The following is a 24056-nucleotide window of genomic DNA, read 5'->3' on the forward strand; positions in this document are numbered from 1 at the left end:
GCCTGGCACTGCCATTCTATCCTCTTCATAGGTTCTAGCGATGACTTGTCTCAGCCAGAAGGAAATGGTGTTCTTGGAAACTTGTTTCCTATTAACACCTGTGGAAACGAAGAGGTTCTTGGTACCTGGTCGGAGATGAGCTGTCCTTTCCAGGTATTTTCTGAGCGTCCGTACTGGGCATAACTTCAAGTCTTCCGTAATGCCCGTCTTGGGAATGGCCGGAATTGAGAAACCTTCAAACCTCGGGTCCCAGACTGCTGGGTTCTGAGTCTTCGCCACAAAGGAGGGCACGAACCTGAAGGACACTTCTTTCCACCCTTTGGAGTGCGAAACGTCGTAAGACAGACCATGGATCTCGCCCACTCTCTTAGCCGAAGCTAAGGCTAGCAAGAACACGGTCTTGAGGGTGAGGTCTTTGTCCCCGATATCTTTCAGGGGTTCAAAGGGAGGAAGACTTAGCATCTTCAAGACCTTGGCTAGGTCCCACCTGGGCACTCTCCTAGCTTGAGGGGGGCAGGATTGCTCGAAACTCCTAATCAGCATCGCTATGTGTCTCGAGGTCCCCAGGTCGATGCCTTTCAGGAGGAAGACTTGGCCTAAGGCGGCTCGAACTCCTTTAATGGCTGGGATTGACATTCCCACTTTATCTCTAAGATACACCAGAAACTCAGCTATGTCCGGGACCGAAGCTTTAAGAGGTCTAATGTGTTTCTCTGAGCACCACTTCGTGAAGGAGGCCCACTTCGCCTGGTATACCGCGGTAGAGGATCTCCTCAGGTATAGGGACATTCTCTTAGCTGTGGCGGAGGAGTACCCCTCCTTCTTCAAGAGCCGCTCGATAGTCTCCAGGCGTGAAGGCGAAGAGAGAGAGGGTTGTCGTGGAGCCTGAAGAAGTGCGGTTGGTGCAGGAGGTCTGACCTGGCGGGCAGAGGCCAAGGCGGTTGGCTCGCTAGGTCTTTTAGGTCCGCGAACCACTCCCTCTCCGGCCACCAGGGCGCTACCAAAGTCATCCTTAGGTTTCGGGAGGCCCTTACTCTGTTGAGTACCTGCCTTATCAACGTGAAGGGGGGAAAAGTGTACACGTCCAGGTTGTCCCACTTGTGCTGGAAGGCGTCTTCTAGGGCTGCCTTTTGGTCTGGGACCGGGGAGCAATAGACCGGTAGTTGGGTGTTGAGCTTTGTTGCAAAGAGGTCCATCACCGGGGAGCCCCAGCGTTGAATGATGAGTCTGGCTACTTCTGGGTGTAGAGACCACTCTGTCCCCACTATTTGACCCATTCTGCTGAGGCCGTCGGCTAGCACGTTTTTCTTCCCGGGGATGAACCTTGCTAGCAGCACCACTTGCTGCTCGTTCGCCCAATGTAGGATGCTTATGGCGAGGTCGCACAGTTCTTTCGATCTCATGCCCCCTTGCTTCTTTATGTAGGCCACTACCGTGGCGTTGTCGCACATTAACGCCACGGTGTTTCCCTTTAGCCGACTTGCAAAGTGAAGACATGCCTTCTGGACTGCTCTTAGTTCTAGGACATTGATGTGTAGACGCTTTTCGCTCTCCGACCAGGTACCGCTTGCTGTCTCTTCCAGAAAGTGGGCCCCCCACCCTTGGTTGGAGGCGTCTGTGAACAGGAGGTACTCGGGGGGACTGGACCCGAGGGGCATCCCCTTGAGGGAGTTCGACTGGCAGTGCCACCATTCTAGGGAGGTTCTCGTGTCTGGAAGGATTGGAATTAACGCCTTCTGTGAGTCTGTCTGGGACCTGAGGCTCTTGAGGTTCCATTGAATGGGTCTGAGCCTCATCCTCCCTTGGGGAACCAGTTTCTCCAATGAGACCAGGTGACCTATCAGTCTCTGCCAGTCTCTCGCCCTCCTGGAATGTTCTGACAGGAACGGCTGAATGATGTGCTTGAGGTTCCGTATCCTGTCTTCCGAGGGGAAAACCTTCCCCTGCACGGTATACGTCATCCTCAAGTATCCCATTCTGTTGGATGGTGTTAAGTTCGACTTTTCCAGATTGATTACGATTCCCAGATTCCTGCAGAACTGGAGGAGGTTTCTCCCTTGCTCCTCCAAGAGGGCCTTTGAGTTGGAAAGGAGCAACCAGTCGTCTAGGTATCTGATGAGACGGATACCCCGTTTGTGAGCCCACACTGAGACTGTCGCGAAGACCCTCGTGAACACTTGAGGGGCCGTCGACAGACCGAAGCAAAGGGTCTTGAACTGCAGGATCTGGGAACCCCATTTTACCCGGAGGAAATTCCGACTCGACGGGTGGACAGGGATCTGGAAGTATGCGTCCTTGAGGTCGACCGTCATCATGTAATCTTTCTCCCTCAAGGACATCAGGACGGATTTTGGGGTGTCCATCTTGAAGTCCGTCTTCTTGACGAACTTGTTGAGGGCCGACAGGTCTATCACGGGTCTCCACCCCCCCGTTGCTTTCTCTACCAGGAACAGGCGGCTGTAGAAGCCTGGGCCTGGGAGAAGGACCTCTTCCATGGCCCCCTTCTCCAACATGGAGGAAATCTCCTCTTGAAGGGTGGCCCTTTTCATCGGGTCCCTGGGGGCCAACCATTCTGTCTGGCTGGCTGGAATAAGAGGGGGTGGGTCCGCTATGAAGGGGAGCCTGTAGCCTTCCTTCAGGACGGACACCGTCCAAGGATCCGCTCCTTGTGCTTTCCATGCTTGCCAATGCGGTCTGAGGCATCCCCCAACCCGATGCTTGGGCGGGAGTAGAGGGCCTCTCCCTCTACCTTCTCCTAGAGGGGCGGCCTGATCTGCCTTTCTTAGAGGCGGAGTAACCCGACCTGAAGGAGCTGGAAGAAGCTGGTGCTCCTCTGCGGGAGGGCTGAGGAGTTGTTGTCCAGGAGGAGGATGGGGCGTCCCTCCTCGAAGTGTTGGGGGCGGCCTGAGGAGTCACGGCGCTATCTGAGGCGGCCTTTTAGATGATGCATGTCTGGGGACGTTGGCCTCTTTCTTCTTGGACACTTTCTCCATTAGGATCTCCAGCTCTTTTAATGGGAACAGAGACTCACCCCACAAGGGTAGGCTACGAACAGCTCGGGCCTCTCTGTCCGGGATCCTCCTCGACACCTTAGCTAGTACCGTGTCTCGTTTCCTTAGTACCCAGTTGGCCGTCAGGGCGAGCGCCTGGTACGATAGAAACTTCAGAGTTTTCCCCCCGGAGGTGAGAAGGTCCGTCAGGAGGCTCTGCTGCTCAGGATCTTCGGGGTCGATGGAGGCTTGCACGTTTACTAAAGTAGAGGCCCACCAGTCCAGCCATGAGGAGACGTTAACCAGGTCCCACGACATCTCCTCCATCATGGCGGCTTCCGTAGGAGAGAAGGAAACCGGGGCTGACGAGGCCCTTTCGTCTGAGCCTCCTTGTCCTAGGATGTCCAAGGCCGGGTCCACTCTACAGGGGCCTGGGCGCCGCCCTTCTGGAATGTATACTTTCCCTTGTGCTTTGAGGCCCTGGAGAAGTTTCGAGGCAATCTGGGACTTGGGGGCTTCCGCATTGCTGGCCACCGAGTTGTCTATGTACTCTTGCCCTAGTACTAGGTCTGGGGCAAGAGGAAGGGCCAGGGAGGACTTCGGAAGGGTGGCGTGATGGGTAATTCTCAGGAGGCTTGATCTCCAGGAATCCCCCTTAGGCGCCGAGGGTTCTGTAATCCCATGGTGCCTCCTGATGAGGCCCACCACTCTTCTGTATGCGGAGTCCTCCGACGGGGGAGCTTCTCCTCCGTCAGCCGAGGCCTCGGCCTCAAGTGGGGGCGCCGGGTTGCTGGTTCGGCAGAACGGTCGTCCCGCCCTTGGGTCCAGGGGGGCCGACCTGTAACCGTAGGGAGCTCCGTAAGAGGGTGGATCTCGCTGCAAGGTGGGTACCACCGGCTCAGGGAGGGCCCTCGGTTGCCCGAAGGCTCTGGAAGCGGAAGTCACGGTCCCGGTGGGCTGAACCGACAACGGGAACCGTTCCTTCTTACTCGATGACCGCACCAGCTGGGCTGGTTCGGTCAGGCTGCCTGCAAAGAAGCGCGTTTCCCCCCGCTGGGCGGGGTGAACCGGAGGCCTCGAGGACTTATGCTTCTGTGTGAGGTCTTTCCTGCGTGCCAGGTCGCGCGGTTCTAGGCTGTGCGTAGAGAGCGGCAGCCTAGACGCACGTTCCCTGGAACGAGGGTCTGGTGAATGGAGCCTCTTGGACTCTCCTGAAGGTACGTAGACCCAGGCACCCCCGGGAGAGACATTTCTACTACACTTACGGGAATGGGAGCGGGAGCGCTTCTTGCTAGGCCGCGACCTTGACCTAGAGCGGGAATGTTCGCTCTCGGACAGCTCCCTTCTCCTGCGTCGTTTCCCCCTGACTTCTTCCTCGGAGGATGAGTCTACCTCTGACGAGTCCGACGGCGCCACGTTCCTCGCGTAACGGCTGCTAGCGTGATCCGCGGGGGAATTTCCTCGCCGCCGGGCGTCCGAGATCGAATGCTGGAGGAAGTCCTCGGGAACCGCCGTGGAGATCGTCGGCACAGAGTCTAATCTATCCATGCCAGGGGGCCAGGGGTCCAGGGTCATGTCCATTCTTAGCGGTGACCTCCCTGGCGTCTTCAGCAACTTCCACCCGAAGGCATCGCTACTCGGGCGGCGAACTCTAGTTTGGCTGTCCCCTGGCGGGGGAGAGCCCGACGCACCGGCCCACGAGGGCGGAGGAGACTCTGAAACAACAACACTGCCCCATACGGGGTCTTCAGAGGACGCGTGGCCCCCCACCACAAGGCCTGACTCACCCGAAGCACTACCGGACCCTTCGTTAGCCCTAGAGGGGCCCGCCTTTGGTTCTTCCCTCGCACTGGGTTCCCTGGGAAGAACGCCTTGACTTTCTACAACACTGGAGGCTTCTTGCCCTCTCCTCTGCGAAGGAGACGGAGAAGCCGAGGCTTCGTCGGACCGATCACTGGCCGACGGTAACGAAGAAACGACACTAATCTTCCTGGGGGAACGCTTAGAAGATTTCTTCTTTTTGGTACCGTAGCGTACCCACTGGATATCATCCCAACTTACGCACTCCGGACACATGTCCGCGGAGGAGCAAACTTTCCCCCTACACGTGGAACAAAGGGAGTGAGGGTCTACCTCTGGCTTTGAGAGGAAAGCCCCACACGACTTTCAGGCTCTAGGCCCAGGGCAACGGCGCACATGCTCCATCGTTCGCACACGAATGGCACAACACTAGTGAGCTATACGTACACTGGGGATATACACAGGGAGAACGCACTGTAACACTTGCGAATAACGCACTACGCAAAAACACAAGTCCCCACGCTGGAAACACGTGGAACACAAACGCGCCAAAGGATCGAGAGAGACGAGAGTGAGCTGTGTACTGCTCACGACCAAGGAACTTAATGAGGACGCTGACCCAGAGAAGCAGTGAACTGCCCTAATCCTGCCCTCAGGGCGCATTCTCTGGCGGCGGGGGTAAGCCTATGTAGAGCGGAGTAAGGGGGGTAACGGCGGGAAAAACCTTGGTCGAGATTGAGGGAATCACAAGTGACTCCAAGAAAAGTAGTTCTCGGTAAGTATTTTGTGTTGGAACAAACAGCTATTCAAGACCTGTAAGGTAGGCACAGCCGCTTAGCCCAAAGAACATAGCTGCCAGGCCAAAAAACCCCAGATTCAACTGGAACAAAAAGGAAAAGCTTTAGAAGTAGGTAAAAGTTTTACAGCAGCAAGTCCCAGTAAAGTACAAGAGACTGGGAGAGGAGAGAAGGCTCTTCAGTAAGAGAGAACAGATGTAATTCAAAACAAAAAGCTTGTCCCTGCTCTAGGGGAAGGACGGCTAAGGGGGAAGGAGAGACCGAAGGTCAAGGAAGGGAATATTTAACAGGGCACAAATTTTAGAGACAAGGCAGATGACTACGGGAATGAGTTTATCTAAGGGGAGGGATTCTGCTTGAAGAGCAACTGAACTGGAAGATGGGGAAGGATTATGAATAGGAACTGGAGAGGGATTCTGGATGGCTGAGGGAGATGAAGGTGAGGGTTCGGGGGTGTAGTGGTAAGAGGATCTGGAGAGGGAACAGGAGTAAGAGTGGTAGGATTTGGAAAGGAAGCAGGAACAGGAATGGTAGGACTTGCAGAGGCAAGAACAGGATTGGTGGTAGGCAGGCGCTGGCTCTTTGTACGAGGGTCTCTTTGCGGCTTTGGTGGTAGTACAGTGGTAGTGGTTGAAGGGCTGGTCAGTGGTGCTCCTATCCTCTTCAGAAACTCAGGACATTTCTTATTCCAGGTATGATGTAGAAGGGCACAGTTGGGGCACTTTGGGAAGGTTTCTTTCCCTCCCTTGTGTGCATCAATGCACATCTGTGTGGGGTGCCACTGGCTGCAGACACCGCAGATGGCTGGGCTCCTGCAATCTTCTATACGGTGACTAAAGCGCTGACAATTGTAGCACCACAGTGGATCTGGCATGAAGTCCTCTACAGGGAAGGTACCCCTATATTCCCAGGTCCCGGGCACTTGGAATGGGTCCAATGAAGGTGCAGGTGACATTCTGGGTGGGCAGGTTTATGTTACCCTTTCGGCATTCTGCTGTAGTGATATTCTTACAGTTGGTTAGGAAGGCAAGTGGTAACCTCACTGGATATCTGCAAACTACTGCCTTACTCGGCTTCTTTGCAGGATCAAGGAAAGTCAGGGAGGTTTCCCTTTGCAGAGATTGGCACTTTCTTGGTCCTTCGGAGTGATGATGTCACCTTTGAGGTTAGGCTTGGCTGTGACCTTCAGTGAAGGGTTGGCTGCAGCAATGGCTGCTACTGCTGCATAAGAAGGGGCTTCTCCAGTGGCAAGAAGCTTGAACTTTGGCAGGTGAGTGGGATCCACTGTGGTGGTTTGTGGAACTGGACTGGTCTCTTTAGGCTTGTGGAGAGTGGCATCAGCATCAGCAAGGAGCTGAGTAAGACACTTGGTGCAGTTACATTCAGGTGAGTGACTGTCTGGAATAGGAGCAGGAACTGGAGTAGTGGCAGGAGCAGGAAAAGTGGCAGGAACAGGAGCAATCTCTGGAGCAGAAGCAGGAACAAGGGCAGGAGCGATGACAGGAACATGAGCAGTGGCAGGGACAGGAACAGTCTCAGGAACAGTGGCAGGAACAGGAGCAGGAATGGTGGCAGTTTTGGACTTTCCAATCTTTTTAGAAGCACGGTTGGAAGGTATAGGAATTGGGTTAAGTGTAGGACAAGGTGTGGAAGGAGGGGTGTGGCCCAGGGAAGGTGAAGGAAAGGTGTCAGAGGGGGTAGTTGCCTTGTGGATCACTTGTGAGAGGTAGAAACTGAAGGTGCATGCTCCTGAAAGTTTGGCCTTACATATGTTATGTCCTACAGACACAACAGTGAGGAGGAGGGATCGCAAGCAACTGCCTACCCCCATCATCGTCCAGCTCCGAAAAACTGTGCTCCAATGAACTTGAACAGGGCATGGATGAATCCAATGCCCCACTGTGGAATTCCAGGGGGTGGGGGGGAACCACTCAGGAGAAGGCCGTCTCTCCCACGGGCGGGAAGGATGATCAACCCCTTTTGCCCCCGTTGGAAAATTTCTCCGGAGACAAGAAGAATGCTGAACAGAGACTGGTGAAAGGAAGCTCTCCCTCGGAAGGAAAGGCTGCCCAACACCTGGTTAAAGATAACTTACCCTCGGATGAAAAAGTTATCCAACACATGAAGGCAGACCTCGCACAGCTCACTCTGCTTCCCCCTTGTCTGAGCAAACCCAGACAGAAGATCTACATCATGAACTGCCCTTAGAACATAGCTGAAGCTAGTCCCAGAATTCACCCAGGAGGGCTCTCCCGACAAGTCACTTCAAGGAGTATTTGTCAGCAACTACTCACACCTGTCCGCCAAAGCAGAGCGAATGTTGGGGCGAGCATTGCCAGAAAATGTTTGTATCCGTATAAGAACAAAAGGTATTAGCTATACATATTGTTCATACGAAAATATATGCAGTTTATTAAAGAGTAATAAAACTCTGATATATTTTTATTGAAAATCAATTGTAGGGCGAAATAAGACGCAAATACACATTGATAATTTATTGGTAATAATTGACCAACATGAAGTAACATTTATAACACAAATGTTAATGAATGCAATAAGAAACATATACAACAATCATGACACAGAAAATATTTGTTTTTACCTGAAAGGGAAAAGATATTAATGCTACTGTAAATCTGAAAATTTGCTAAATTTTCTAATAGGCATTTCTGTGATATTGAATGTCTATTCACACTGTGTAAGTACACACAGCACAAGTGTTATCTATATGTTTCTCCACCTCAGCTAAATAGAACAGTCCTTAATGTCACCTTGGTGACACTTATTTCAAAGTATTGCACTGAGAGGTGTCAACACGTTCACCCGTTTTATTGATGGTCCCAATCAATTCACTCTTCATCGCAGCACTAGACAACAGGTTTTAGTACACTACCTGCCGCCACCACATATCGCTTGAGTTCATGCACTTGCTTTGCATAATGCTTGTAGAACACTCTGGATGACTTCCATCCGGTGTATGAATGCAGACACTCAAAATCCATATACTGAAAAAAGTTCAGTGATGAAGCAATTTTTCTTGGATCATGACTTGCGGGTGTACTGTCAAGATACGCTCTGCAAATAAACTAGGTGATTTTTGCCCTTACTGTAGTTGTTTTAGGGATAGGTTTGATCCTGAGGTTTCTCCTTTAAAGAGCTGTCCTCCCCTGAAGTCTGAAGTTCTTTGAAGATAGACCTTTAGACACTACACTGGACACAGCGAGACATCTTCCTTCAGAGGGCAGATTCTCCAGGGATCCCATCTTTTGGTGGGCAGCTCATTCTTAGCGAGAAATGTTGGATCAGGAAAAAGATTCAGTTCACCCACTTCTGTGAACTGAATATGGCCCTCATCTCTGGATAGGGCCACTATTTCACTAACTCTGGCCCCCGAGGCTATAGCAAACAAGAAAATGACCTGTTGAATCAAGTCTTTCAGACAGCAATCCTCATTGTTCACTGTCCAAGGACCATGAAATAGGCTTCAGTCCAGAGGCAGAAGAGGCTGGAGATTGCATGATAAATCCAAAAAACCAGAGCGTAACGAAAGAGCAAGGGAAAATCACCGTGCGAGACCGCTACAACTATAGGAATAGCGCGCTGGGTTGACATACAGCGCCATCTAGATACTCAGTAGTAGTACGGGAGGAAGGGTACCTTGATAACGGCTCCCCTTCTATTTTTGCCACTCTTCCCCCTCGAAGCGAAAACGCTATTCGGGGTGAAGATTGCTATGTGTCCTATCAAGATATACGTCCCCTGATTTATACGATATCCTTAAGAGAAATTTTAAGGATATTTGAGCCAGGAGTTAGAATTCTGGAGACCTAAAGGTAAATTCTCTGGGAATATCACAGTAGTCAAATATCCCTTAGGAAGCTACTTATAGGAACCTTCCATCAGGACGACATGGCCTGAGCCCAAAAAAGTAGTTGTAACAAGTTTGAGCTTCTGAAGTTCCCCAGATTCAACTGCCAGATTAGGAAGATCATTCCACAATCATGTTACAGCTGGAATAAGACTTCTAAAATACTGTGCATTATTTAGCCTTATGATGGAGGGAGCAAGACTTTTAAAATTGACTCTATACCTAGTAAAGTACTACATACAAGATTTTAATGCAAAATATAGTCAGAATTATGAAAACTCTTATGCGACATGCACAAAAACTAACTGATGAACAGTGCCAGCAGTTGATATCCAGATCATGAAAAAGGAATTTAATAGATTGCAAATCTTCCTCCACGAAATTAAGATGAGAGTCGGCAGCTAAAGACCAGACATAGAAACAGTACTCAAAACACTGGTAAAATGACTGAATCAAAACATTTCCTCAAGATAGATTGATCTTCAGAGACTTTCTCAATACATATGGCTATTTTTTGTGCAACTGAAAAAGAAGAGACTTAATGTGTCTTTCAAAAGTGAATTTCTAGTCAAGAATCACCAAATAGCAAAAAAAAAACCTATCATTACGCAAGGTCTTGAAAATTCACTATTATATCAGAATCAGCCTAATCTTACTTTCATCTGTTATATACAGTAACCAAGCGTGCCTTGATGTATTTAGTCTAGAACAACTCAATACAAGTGTGAATGTGTCTTAACTGAAAAGACACAAAAGCACTGATTTATATATGACCAAATACAGCATAGCATATTTAATAACAGTATACAACAGCAGAGAAAATTTGAGAATAATACTGTTATTTCAGTGAATTTTCAAGCTCTTGTATAATTTCATAATGGCTTTGTTGTCTTTTATAGTGAAATATGGAATTCCACAGTATTCCTGCCAATAATCAAATTTATGAATATCAAATATGTGAATACTGTAAGGTCGGCTGTATTTTAACCATACCTAAATTACTGTACTACATATAAAAAAGCTGTTCAAAACTAAATGAAGTACTGTACACACTGCAGGATGATTACACAACAGAAGATTTATTAATGAAAATAAATTTTCAGTTTTGTAAGAAATTCCAATATAAAATCATTAAATACCTTTTAAACATCAGGTAAAGCTGAAATACAAGATCAAAGAATTTCAAAAGATTTGACTCACCACATAAGTTGAATAATCAAGCAATTTCATTACCAGAGAAAAGCAAGCCAAATATATAGAAAAGTAAGAACTTACCAAAAACGGATGAACCTGTACATCTGGCAACATGTTAGTCGAGTTGTCTTTTTGTAGCTGCAAAGAAAATCTACTAACAGCCCCAATAAGGCGATGATAAAAGTCTGCTAATGCTGGGCAGTTTTCAATGGCAACATATCTATCTTGTCGATTGGTGAAATAATCATTACTTAGGTTGGCCCTGAAAATTGTAAGAAATAATGTATACATAAATCTTACATGATGGAAGTACTGTACAAGCACTACACTGCTGAAAAAGAGATGGACTCCAAATTTTTTTATTATGTGATGCTGTATGTACTGAACATTATTAAACAACTAACAACTACTTTATATAAAACATTAAATATTTCAAATTAGTTCACTTAAATTTTCAGGCTTTTAGAAAGAATTTATATATTTCATAAGAGAAACTATTTTTCTTTATTGCGCTACATCTTAGATTTACTATCTTTTTTCACAATAGTGAATGAAAAGGTATTATTTATTGGTTTCATAAAATGAAGCAAAAATACCTAACTGCCTCTGTGAATAATTTAGAGGAGAGTACTGTACAGTACTAAAAGGGCAAAATGATTCAAGATGGACAAATAAGTATATCCTGACATAGTTGAAGCTACTCCAAAAATAACTGAAACAATATACAGTATGTATAGAGCAGTAATATTAATTTAACCTAATTAAGAATCTGTAGACCATTTGATAATACTTTCGTTGAGCTTTCAATAACATTTTATTTGATGAAGGGTTAGAAAATCCCAAATTTTCTAATTATTATCATCATCATTACTTGCTAAGCTACAAACCTATTTGGAAAAGCAGGATGTTATAAGCCCAAGGGCCTCAACAGGGAAAATAGCCCAGTGAGGAAAGGACACAAAGGAAAATAAAATATTCTAAGAAGAGTAACATTAAAATAAATATCTCTAAACTATAAAACTTAACAAAACCAGAAGATGAGTACTGTAATAAGATAGAATAGTGTGCTCGAGTGTACCCTCAAGCAAGAAAATTATGAGCCAAAACAGTGGAAGACCATGGTACAGAGGCTATGGCACTACCCAAGACTAGAGAACAATGGTTTGATTTTGGAGTGTCCTTCTCCTAGAAGAGCTGCTTACCATAGCTAAAGAGTCTCTTCTACACTTACCAAGAGGAAAGTAGCTACTGAACAATTACAGTGTAGTAACCCCTTAAGTGAAAAAGAATTGTTTGGTAATCTGTGTTGTCAGGTGTATATGAGGACAGAGGAGAATATGTAAAGAATAGGCCAGACTATTAAGTGTGTGTGTGTTGGCAAAGGGAAAATGAACCGTAACCAGAGAGAAGGATCCAATGTAGTACTGTCTGGCCAGTCAAAAGACAGCATAACTCTCTAGCAGTAGCATCTCAATGGGTGGCTGGTGCCTTAGCTAACCTACTACTTAAACAATTTATATTTTTCCTAACCATACAAACCTGAGTCCTTTAATAAGAGCATGACTTCAGAGAAGTTGGAACAGCTATTAAGCTTTATAAAAAGGTAAACACGGCTGGCTGTCGGGTGGTGGGTAGGCCTCGCTCGCCCAACAGGTAGACCTACCTTCACTTGACCTATGCCCTAGGACTTACGGAGTGGTTGATGTGGGCAGCATAACTTAAAGGTCTCAGGTTTGTATGGTTAAGAAAACTACAAATTAATTTAATTTGTGAATTGTCCCTGCACTATATACTTACTTTACTTAAAACTGTTTTTCTGGTCCTATACAGCAGGGGAACCCTACTCTCTGCAGAACCTTTTATCATGTTCGTTCAAAAGAATTCAATATTTCACACCATATATTGCTCGTTTATTGTTAAATAGTCACTATCGAAGCACTCAAAGAACAAGAAAGTATCAAGTTTCCTCTTGAAAGCCTTAATATCTTCAATCTTTCGGATGTCTCGTAGGAGCTTATGGTATAGTCTTGGGACTGCATATTTAAAGGCTTTGGAGCCTATATAAACCTTTAACCTTCAATAGGAGACTTGTCCTTAGGAAGGAAGAAGTCCCTAAAACAAAACTGACTAGTTTTACTGACTTAGGAAATGTCGATGCATTTTGGTTTTGTGGAAGAGCAAAAGTGATGACTCCTGTCAACCTCCTAACAGCCAGAGGATGAAGATGTCACATGAGTTAGACCAAGTCCCTACAAGGAGACTGATAGGCAATTATGGAAGAACCTATATCTGAAAGGATTTTGTATCTGAATGTATGGGCACTATGAGAAATGGGTTGCATACATTTCTTCCACCCTCCCCTAGTCTAGGAGGATGGGGGAGATACTTCAATAAAAAACTTGTCAGTAAAGATAAGTTACTCTGTTGTGAGGCTCGCCTGCATCTAGCATCCAATCCAGCATATAATAGAGCAACTCGTTCACCCCAAAACAGGAAAAAGGAAGAAGAGAACGGCCGGACATTTTAACTCTACTTCTAGATGTATGTTGCAATGCAACTGATAATCTAAATGATATGCTACTTGTCCTGCAAGAGAGCTAGGTTTGCCACATGACTTGCTGTTGAGTAGCTACCACATGACTAAGGATAACGTTATCCAGGGACTTGTAGGTAAACTCCTGTGGGTAGTAGGCTGTGATGGTTATCTGTCATATCAGACTCCTACCTTCAGGACTACTGCCACTAACAGGTTCTTTCTGATTGTTTGCATAGATCTGATATCCTTGACTTCATGTGCTCAAACTATGAGTACTTCCGGAATCTCATTGGATCAGTATTCATCAGAAGCAGCAATTTTCTTGGATATCTTCATCTATATCCTTTCAGTAATGTTTAGAGTCTTTCATGCTCTGCAAGGGGACCTGAGATATCCAGGAAGTGTTGCAGCTGGAGTTGTCCCAAACTAAATGCTGTCTCTGGGACATAAACTCCAGACAAGGGGGACGAAGGCCTTCCTCTGTTGAGAATAACTTGTGACATGAAATGTCACTCAGTACGCTCATCTTTATATCAAAGCTGAGGCTCGCAAGTAGTCCAGGAGTCAAATCCTAAATGATGCCCATATAGGAGGGTCCACTTGAGATACCTGATGACTCGAGCTACATTTCTAAGAGGCTCGAGTTCCTAGAAATGTTAGACCATTCAAAACTACTGAGGACAGTCTGATCCTAAAGGTCCAAGCTATTCAGTCTAAGGTCGAGCTAAAGGCTGAGTGACAGCATTTTAATGCAGAGACTGAGCGGATCTTCCTTGTCAAAAGAAAATAAGAATAACAATTTATTGCAGATTATGCTACGCCACACGAAGTGTCTCTTCTATGCTGCCACTCGCATAAGCATGATATGTTCTACAAGTAATCAATGTAGAATTATCAGCAAAACTGGATACCATTCATTGTGTGGCACTTGGGAGCCGTCAAGGTTACCTGAAACTGAAATTATCCACAGACTTGTTAAGTACTCGGAAACCAGGAAAGTGAGCAGAGTCTTTAGTGAAAAGAGGTATGGCTGTACCACCCCCTGACAAGAGACATTTCAGAGGACATTGCTACTGTCCAGCCTTACATTCTTGGTAGTGCGCTACTTCCCTTCGTCTGTTGGAAAGAATGTTCAATGTGTTATTAGTATACAGTAATCCAGTCGTTCACTTTTGCATGGCCATAAGTCTCGGTTGCCGATTCAAGACAATTCTCAAATCTTGGTAAATAAGAGGTCAACTGTTTCAGTCCTGGAGCATTGCTTCCTGGAGGGAAACAGGATAAGTTGACTGATGAGAAAATCTCAGTCTTGATCCAGTAGGTACCAGAAAGGTAAGCTTGAATCCTCAAGGTGCAGGACCGTCTGAAGCTCTGGTTTTAAATTGAAAACCAAAGCCCAGAGGACAAGGAAATAATCCTGAACGACCAAAGGATGGGTACTACTGTAGATGTACAGATCCTTCAGGTTCAGTGAGAGTGAGGAATCTTCCTTCTGTTAGCCATTAATACAGAACTTACCGTCTTCCTGATGGCAGACCATATAATACTTGCTGTATTCCTGACGGCCGACCATACAGTATTTCCCGTCTTCCTTTTGAGCAGGAAGAAGATCAATCATGGGTCCCAAGTCCCAAGTGGACTTTCTCACGGTAGTAGGTTGGCCAGGGCACCAGCCACACATTGAGATACTACCGCTAGAGAGTTATGGGGTCATCTGACTGGCCAGACAGTAAAACATTGGATCCTTCTCTCATTACAGTTCATTTTCCCTTTGCCTACACATACACAGAATAGTCTGGCCTACTCTTTACATATTCTCCTGTCCTCAACACTGAGATTGCCAAACAAATCTTCTTTCAATGGCTTAATTACTGCAATGTAATTGTTTAGTGGCTACTTTCCTCTTGGTAAGGGTAAACGAGACTCTTTAACTATGGTAAGCAGCTTTTCTAAGAGAAGGACACTCCAAAATCAAACCATTGCTCTCTGGTCTTGGGTAGTGCCATAACCTCTGTATCATGGCCTTCCACTGTCTTGGGTTAGAGTTCTCTTGCTTGACGGTACACTCGGGCACACTATTCTATCTTATTTCTCTTCCTCTTGTTTTGTTAGAGTTTTTATAGTTTATATAGGAAATATTTAAATTAATGTTGTTACTGTTCTTAAAATATTTTATTTTTCCTTGTTTCCTTTCCTCACTGGGCTATTTTCCCCTGTTGAAGCCCCTGGGCTTATAGCATCTTGTTTTTCCAACCAGGGTTGTAGCTTAGCAAGTAATAATAATAATAATAAAGAGTTGACCATGAAGACCATAACAGTTTGGAAGAATTCAAGTACAGTACTTTCCTCTCCCCGTGTTTATTGGCTGCATTTTTTTGGAATGTTGAACTACAGGTCAAAGCAAAGTACACATATGACTGCACCCAAACTAAAGATCGAACAGGAAGCTTCCTTGCTGATCTTGAAGCAGTTTCCATGGCAGGAGACTCAGTGTTCAAAAAAAAAGGTGTCCCTGTGCCTGAGATTTAATCGGATCACTATTGTTGGTGCTGCAATCACTGAACCGATAGACAGTGATGATGGAGTCACTGAAGTGTCTCAGGAACGTAACAAAGCAGGAGAGGGATGATGAGACCTAGTACTGGTAGCAAGAGCATGAGCTCTTGTAACATAGCACTAAAAACTTATTGCAGGGTTATGTTTGGTACATTTCTACTCTTCAAACAAAACCATGAAGAAAGATCAGTCGATATCTCGTGAAATTTGGCTCGATTAGTTTTCCTGTGCTTCAGTGACTCCTTCCTTCAGTTCAGGTCGAATTTTCCCTCACTGAAAAAGTATCGGAACACACTCCTTCCCACTCTCCCAAGGAGAGAGAGAATTAGAAAGACTAGAAAAGGGAAAAAAGAGCAGCACCCTTCATTCCTACCAGTACTGCGTGTGCCCAATCTTGTAAGAACCGAGCACTGGCAGCGGGTAATTGAGTTCCTGAACTGTATGCCAATCCAACTACTTAAGGAAGGATAAATTCTCGGTACGTACCCTCTTACCTTGCGAACGAAACTAGAGCGTACTAACATTTCTTCCCTGAAGGGAAGTTTCTCGGAACCGCAATGTATTAGTCATGGTTACCTGACTCCTACCAATCAGTCTTCAATTCTTGATACCCTAGGACATTCTCCAGCAGGTCTGCAGATGAAACAGGGTAGTGTGTGTGCCCATTCTTGTAAGAACCGAGCACTAGCTATGGGTGATTGAGTTCCTGAACTGTATGCCGATCCAACTACTCAAGGAAGGATACACTCCTGGTTCATACCATCTTACCTTGCGAACGAAACTAGAGCGTACTAACATTTCTTCCCAGAGGGGAAGTTTCTCGGAACCGCACTGTCTCTCCCACTAGGGAAGAAACGGTATTAGTAATGGTTACCCAACTCCTATCGATCGGTCTTTGTCCTGGACTTCATCTATGATATCACCTCAACACTTCATTGAGGAATTCTTCCTCCCCTAGGCCATTTTCCAGCAGGTCCACAGACGGAACGGGCCAATCGAATGGCTAACCTTGGTTGGAGAGAATCCTCACTTCCAATTACGTGAGCATGATATGGCATCTCCATATTTGTGCGAGTGTTGATATTGGATTTGAAAAGTTACCTGTTCCAACCCTAACGCGCAACTGAGTTGGAAGACCTTGCCATCTGGGAAAACTCAGTCATGGATCAGTCTCTGACTGTGGTATAATCTACGTAGAGGATAAGTATCAACCTGTAGAGAGATCTCAAGCGATGGTGTCACCAACGCATCTCAGGAATGTTCAAAGACCCAAGAGGAACGAAGGCAGCTGCCGAAGTCCTGACTAGCAGTAGTTGAGCTGTCTCATACGACACCCAGACTGGTAACAGGAGCGTGACTTCTTATATCTTATACTAAAAATAGTCCCCCAGGGTTTAGTTTTTGGTGCAGCACTCCTCCTACTCCCACGAAACCATGCAGAGGAATCGGTCAAAGACTTGTCAGATCGATCGTCTTGTGCTTCTGTGACCTCTTCTTCCTTTTCTTTGGGGTGGTCCAAGCGTGGGGATTGTTGAGCTTGTGCCAGTGAAGGTGCTCTTTGGTCAGACCCATAAGAACGCTTGGAGATATCAGCAATCCTAGTAATGATCATGGTTGTTACAGATGTGTCCTGAGAATGTTCCTAGGTAGGAGAGGCCCTGCATCATGACCAACAGCACTGATATCAGATCTCAGCCGAGAGTTGGCAATGGAGGTTGTATGAAAGTCCCAGAGCCTTGTACCTAACACTTTTCTTGGGGGGAGATTTGGCATCGTGTGTCTCCTCCCACAAAACCATGCATATGAATCTAATGTCTTGAGAGACTCCTTCCAATAGGATATCCTGTCCATCAGTGATTTCGTTTTCTTATTCCTCCGGGCAGAAAAGAATAGGTGAAGTGATAGAAGCCAGTGATTCGCCATCACAAAAGTTGATGATTTCTCAGATATAGGCGAACTCTCTGCCACCCCTGAATAAAGATCCTCCACTGCAGCAAGCACAGACACATCAGGGGCTACCAACAATCTAGTCTCCTCTGCAGGTGGAGCAGCAGCAGATGCGTTAGCAGGAAAAAAAAAACTTCTGGGATCTAACAGATGTTTAAAACTCAAGGACTCTCTCTGCCACCAATAACAAGGGTAAGCCATAGCAAACCAAGGTCCGAGTCCTCACGGGAGTTGTCTACAATAGTCTAAAAAAACAGAGCACCTTGAAAGGGGGGGGTATTTCCGTCACTAGTGGAAACAAATACTCGTCTCACTCAAAGAACTCCCTAATGGCAAGGGGAACTACCTTTCTCTCCTGCCCTCTGTTCTCAGAGGAAGAAGAGAACAAATCAGGTTTCACAACTCAAGAAGGGATGAAAGAGCTCAAAGAGTTTCTTCAGCATCAGCTTGAATTTTGCCAAGTACAATACCGATAAATCCCTCTTCAAAACTTCCACCCCAGCAAAGGAGGCCACTTCCTAAACTTGAAAAAGGGAAAGTCTTTGAGCAATTAGAGAGAAAGAATTTCGCAGGGGGCACTACCTAAACTCAGAAAAGGGGGATGCCTGCGAGCAGTCATGCCTTCTGCACAAGCTACAGAGATGATGAGAGTCCACGTCAATTTTAATCGTGTACTGGCCGCATCCTAGCCTGGGCTTGCCAGGGCAAAGCTCCATGGCTGCCCTTCAATGAACAAGTAAACACAGACAATCTGAAAAGAGAAAGTACAAAGCATAAATTGTGCCAAAACAGGATACAAGTAGAGTACATCAGTACACCACTGTGGCCAAAGTCAAAACGAAGGTCGCCATACCTGTTGGGTGGACGGGACCTACATGCCATCCAACAGCCAGCAGTGTTTACCTCACTAAAAAGCTTAACAGCCATTCCAGCTTTGTAAAGTCATGCTCCTAAAGGTCAAAGGTTATCATCATGTATAATAACAAAAGAATACACAGCACCATACACTCATATCATTAGTGATACATACCCTGAAATAATCAATGAATCATCAAAGACATACAGTTTCATGTGCTGTAATCCAATAACTTCATTCCATCGTTGAGGGATCAGCCACTTCATAAAGCCACGAAGATTTGGGGTATGATACAGTGAAACCTGGTAAATTAACATATATCATAAAATTGTAACTTATGATACATGAGAGAGAGAGAGAGAGAGAGAGAGAGAGAGAGAGAGAGAGAGAGAGAGAGAGAGAGAGAGAGAGAGAGAGAGAGAGAGAGAGAGAGAGAGAGAGAGAGAGATTGTATCATGATATTGTACAGTGAAAATTGATAAATCAACATGCCATAAAATTGTAACTTAAGATATATGAAAGAGAGTGAAAAAGATCTTATCATGATACAGTGAAACTGTCAGGAAAATTACAAATTTGGAATGATTTGTATTTTTTCCTAACTATACAAACATGGAGCTCTTTACGTAAGAGTATTATTTTGGCGATAGCTGAAACTAGCCATTATTACTTTGGTGCGGTGTAACTACCCTCCACTAGTTACCAGAGAGGGTAGTGGGGATAGACTCACCACCCGACTCATACCTACACTAGTAAACAACTGTCACTTTGGAATTACGGGAGGACGTCCAGAGAAAGGTGATGGCAGAACCAGTATGTGTAAAAGGCTCCAGGTTATTATAGTTAAGAAAAATACTAATTATTCAAAATTTGCCATTTGTTCCAGCACTATATACAAACCTTACACTCTTTATGTAGGAGACTCACTCCATGGTGGGTGGAAGTCCAAAAACCAACTGGTTGATGATTGTCCCATGATGACACTATACTTTGCACAAGGTGGTTAAAGGGCAACTTGACACCTCATGATCCTATAGGATGACGGCCTGGGCAATCGGTGCTAGGTGTAGAATCACCACTGTGACTTAACCAGGTAAGCATAATTTTTGGAGCCAAAAGTCCTCACTTAAACTGGACATTACCCGACTCCGCCTCACTTGGAGAACGGGGACATATAAAACATATACACATATATCAGGGTACACAAAAGGCATGGTACCCACCTGGAGTCAGAGGAGGTCAGCAAACAAAGTTCCTCAGATACTATACCCCAAGAAAGGGGAACATTTAAATAGGTAGTGGCCAGTCACTCACACATTCATCCTAGACTTACTCGCTAGTAGCATCTGCCCTCAACCAATGGCTATTCTCTTACAAGGAGGCAGCTCAGGGGTTATTGATCATGTTTTGTACAGCCGCCACAGGAACTAAGGTAAAATGTATCTAGGTTCCTGTGGGTTATGTCTTGCAAGTAGTGGGCGGTGGCCACTGTTTGTCGTTTCCACATGCCTGTTAATAACACCTGCGTCACAGAGAAATTCTTTTGAACGCCAGGCATGGGCTGACACAAGACTTCACAAGTCTCAATTTTCTGTCTAATCCCAGGAGATATAGAGTTCATTGTAATCTTCATTTGGTTCTCCCTGTGCTCACCAAGAGCCTACTGATCTGATAGCAGGCTATGGAGGTTCTTCTAAAGCATATCATCCTTACCCTCACTGGGCAAATTAAGTTGGTCTGGATCATCTGTTACAGAACAGAGACTCAATCTGGTAGGGCCTGGTTCTAGGATCCACTTCAGCCAGACTTTGAGTCTTGGCTATGACTCACAGATGAAATCGAGTGTCACTTGCCACCATCCCTGTGAATGGGCAATGTCATAGGACTGACCATGTAGCTCGTTGACTCTCTTTGCAGAGGACAGAGCTAGGAGACAGACCATCTTCCAGGTAGAGTTGCCAGGTCTCCGGAAATTAAGACTCATCTCCGATCTCCGGTTAGAATAGAAAAACCTCTGGATTATTACTGATATTATTACATGATTTTTTTAGTATCATATATTATATAAAATGTCTTTTTTTTAAATAAAATTAATAAATTGACAAATAGCTACATTCACAACTTCTACATTATTTAAGAGTATCAAATAGCAATGTATCACCCCCAGACTATGCTCCATTACGGTATGTCTACTGCCATCTGACATGTCCGAGAAAAACTAAAGAATTTTTCTACACTTTTGGCATTGCCATCTGGTCACTTGTGGCCAGCTTGGGCAAAACTCCCTTACTTTTACCCCCTAACAAGACTCATTGCTTGTATGTGACTATTTTACTAACTTAGCAGTACATATACACATTATTTGTTGCCATCTGAACTACATGAGAGATTCTGAACTCATGTACTTGGTGTAAATGTATAAAATAAAGGCAATAGTATTATAGCCTCATGAAAAATAGATATCAACATTTTCATTGTTCGTCATATTTCCCTATGGATTTGGTTTTATATTTCTCATTTATATACATATTTTTAACTAATATGTGCTTGTATAGATTAGGTCAGAATATGGTGGAAAATTGGTAATTAGGTTAGATTAGGTTTTGAGCAGTAGTCTGTAACTTAGGCTATGAATATTCTTAAAACAACAATACGCTGTTAGAGAATTCAGGGTTGATAAAAGGTCTGTACTCTGAATGAATATTTATTCTGCTTAGTAAAGGCATTATTGCATTATTATTTGTAATTAGCATATATATATATATATATATATATATATATATATATATATATATATATATATATATATATATGTATTATATATATATATATATATATATATATATATATATATATATATATATATATATATATATCACCTTTCTCACCAGATACCAGGTAGGCCTCCAGGCCTGTCAGTCGTCCTGCTTCAAGAACTGTCTCCATTCTTGGCGATCCTCATAGAGCCTCATCTCATCAACTTCCCGCAAACTGAAGCCTCTCCTCTCTACTCCTCTCTCTATGTTTTGTAGCCATCTCAGTTTTGGTCTTCCTACCGGTCTCCTTCCTTCTGGTGTCCATTCCAAAAACCTTACTGGATATCGCTCTTCCTCCATTCTTTTGACATGTCCAAACCATCTAAGCTGTCCACTCTCCACAAAGTCCAGAATCCCCTCCACTCCCAGTACTCTTCTAATATCTTCATTTCGTAGTCTATCCAGTCTTGTCACACCTTTTATGAGTTTTAAGGCTTTCATTTCAGCTGCTTGGAGTTGGCTTCTAGTTCTTGATGTTAATGTCCATGATTCATGGCCATAAGTCAATATTGGTCTTAAAATAGTTAGGTATATTATGGTTTTCACTTTGCGAGGTATGTTTCTGTCTTTCATTAGTGGGTAGAGCAGATACAAATTGTTACTGAATTTCTGAACTCAGGTAGTTATTTCCAGTTTTGGATCGTTTTGGTCACAAAACTCCACTCCTAAGTATTTGAAATTTCTACACTGTTTCAATGTATGACCTTCTAATTCTACATCCACGTTGTTTGGTGTTCGTGATAGGTGCATAATCTCTATCTTATCCTTGTTGATCCGTATTCCATTTGCTGTTAAGATCGCATTCCAGTTGTTGACGTTCTCTTGGAGAGCTTCTGCGTTGGGGGCTATCATTGCGTGGTCATCTGCATACAGAAGGTTGATGATCATATCTTCAGCTTCGTCCTCGCCTCGTTCCCTCATACATTTATCTAGGAACAATATAAAAAGAAGTGGAGAAAGGACGTTGCCCTGTCTTACTCCTGATTTAATTTCAAACCAATCTTCATTCTCTTGATTTGTTTTTACTCTGGATTTGATGTTTTGATAGGTGTTATAAATTGCTCTTATAAGTTTCTCAGGGATTCCATAGTAAGGGTCTTTTAGGGCATCCCATATTTTCATTCTTGGTACTCTAGCAAAAGCCTTTTCTAGGTCTATAAAAGCAATATATCTGTCCCTGTTCCATTCCCAGCTTTTCTCGAATATCATCTTGAGTGAGAAAATCATATCGGTTGTCCCTCTTCCTTGCCGAAAACCACTTTGCCATTCCCCCAGCTTTGGTTCAACATATCCTCTCAATCTGGTTTCAAGATTATATATATATATATATATATATATATATATATATATATATATATATATATATATAAATGTATATATAAATGTATATATAAATGTATATATATATAGGAAGAAAAGGATAGATGTATTGGCCTTGTGTGAGACAAAGATGAAAGGAAAGGGTGAAGTGATGTTTGGTGAAATGTCTGGTAGAGTGTCTGGGATTGAAAGGGGAAGAGCGAGAGAGGGTGTGGCTTTATTGCTGAGTGAATGGATGACAGGTAAAGAAGTGGAATGGAAGGAAATATCATCTAGGCTAATGTGGGTAAGGGTTAGGTTGGGTAGGGAATGTTGGGCGTTTGTCAGTGCGTATGAGCCAAGTAGTGAGAAGAGTGAAGAAGAACGGAATGAGTTCTGGAATGAATTAACTAGGTGTGTAGAAGGACTGGGTAGAAGGAATTATGTAGTTATCATGGGTGACTTAAATGCTAGAGTGGGCGCTGGAGAGGTAGAAGGTGTCATTGGGAAGTATGGCGTACCAGGTGAAAATGAGAGTGGTGAGAGACTGGTAGATATGTGTTGAACAAGAGATGGTAATAAGTGCTAGCTTTTTCAAAAAGAAATATAAAAACAAGTATACATGGGTAAGAGTGGCAAATGGAGGAGTAGTAGAAAGGGCATTAATGGATTATGTGTTGATAACTAAAAGAATGTTTGGAAGATTGAAAGACGTGCACGTGTTTAGGGGTATGGCTAACGGTATGTCTGATCATTTTTTGGTGGAAGGAAAATTAGTTGTAGCAAAAGAGTGGGGGAATAGAGTAGGTGGATGCAAAAGGGAGCTAGTGAGGGTTGAAGAGCTAATAAAACCGGGGGTAAAAAGTAAATATCAGGAGAGGTTGAAAATGGCATATGACAAAGTGAGAGTAAGAGAAACTGGTAATTTAGAAGAGTGGAAGTTAGTAAAAGAAAATTTTGTTGGAATTGCAAGTGATGTGTGTGGCAAGAAGGTTGTTGGAGGCAGCATGAGGAAGGGCAGTGAATGGTGGAATGCAGGAGTGAAGGTAAACGTGGAAGAGAAAAAGAGGGCTTTTGAAGAATGGCTGCAGAGTAATAGTATAGAGAAGTATGAAAAATATAGAGAGAAAAATGTGGAAGTAAAGCGCAAGGTACGTGAGGCAAAAAGGGCAGCTAACCTGAGGTGGGGTCAGGAATTGGGTCAGTCATATGAAGAGAATAGTGGGGTCAGGAATTGGGTCAGTCATATGAAGAGAATAGTGGGGTCAGGAATTGGGTCAGTCATATGAAGAGAATAGTGGGGTCAGGAATTGGGTCAGTCATATGAAGAGAATAGTGGGGTCAGGAATTGGGTCAGTCATATGAAGAGAATAAGAAAAAGTTTTGGAAAGAAGTGA

The 24056-nt window shown here is 44.7% G+C and overlaps 1 protein-coding gene across 1 annotated transcript in view; it reads right to left on the reverse strand.

Moving 5' to 3' along the window:
- PGS1 (Phosphatidylglycerophosphate synthase 1) overlaps positions 1-24056 on the reverse strand; it is a 156358-nt gene that overhangs the window by 42580 nt on the left and 89722 nt on the right. Inside the window, exons 5-6 of the mRNA XM_068393558.1 lie at positions 18719-18846; positions 10731-10911 (exon numbers count right to left, since the gene is read on the reverse strand). Coding sequence (XP_068249659.1) covers positions 10731-10911; positions 18719-18846 — 309 coding nt within the window. The remainder of the gene's footprint in view (positions 1-10730; positions 10912-18718; positions 18847-24056) is intronic.

This window comes from Palaemon carinicauda, chromosome 19 (assembly GCF_036898095.1).
Source record: "Palaemon carinicauda isolate YSFRI2023 chromosome 19, ASM3689809v2, whole genome shotgun sequence".
NCBI lineage: Eukaryota > Metazoa > Arthropoda > Malacostraca > Decapoda > Palaemonidae > Palaemon > Palaemon carinicauda.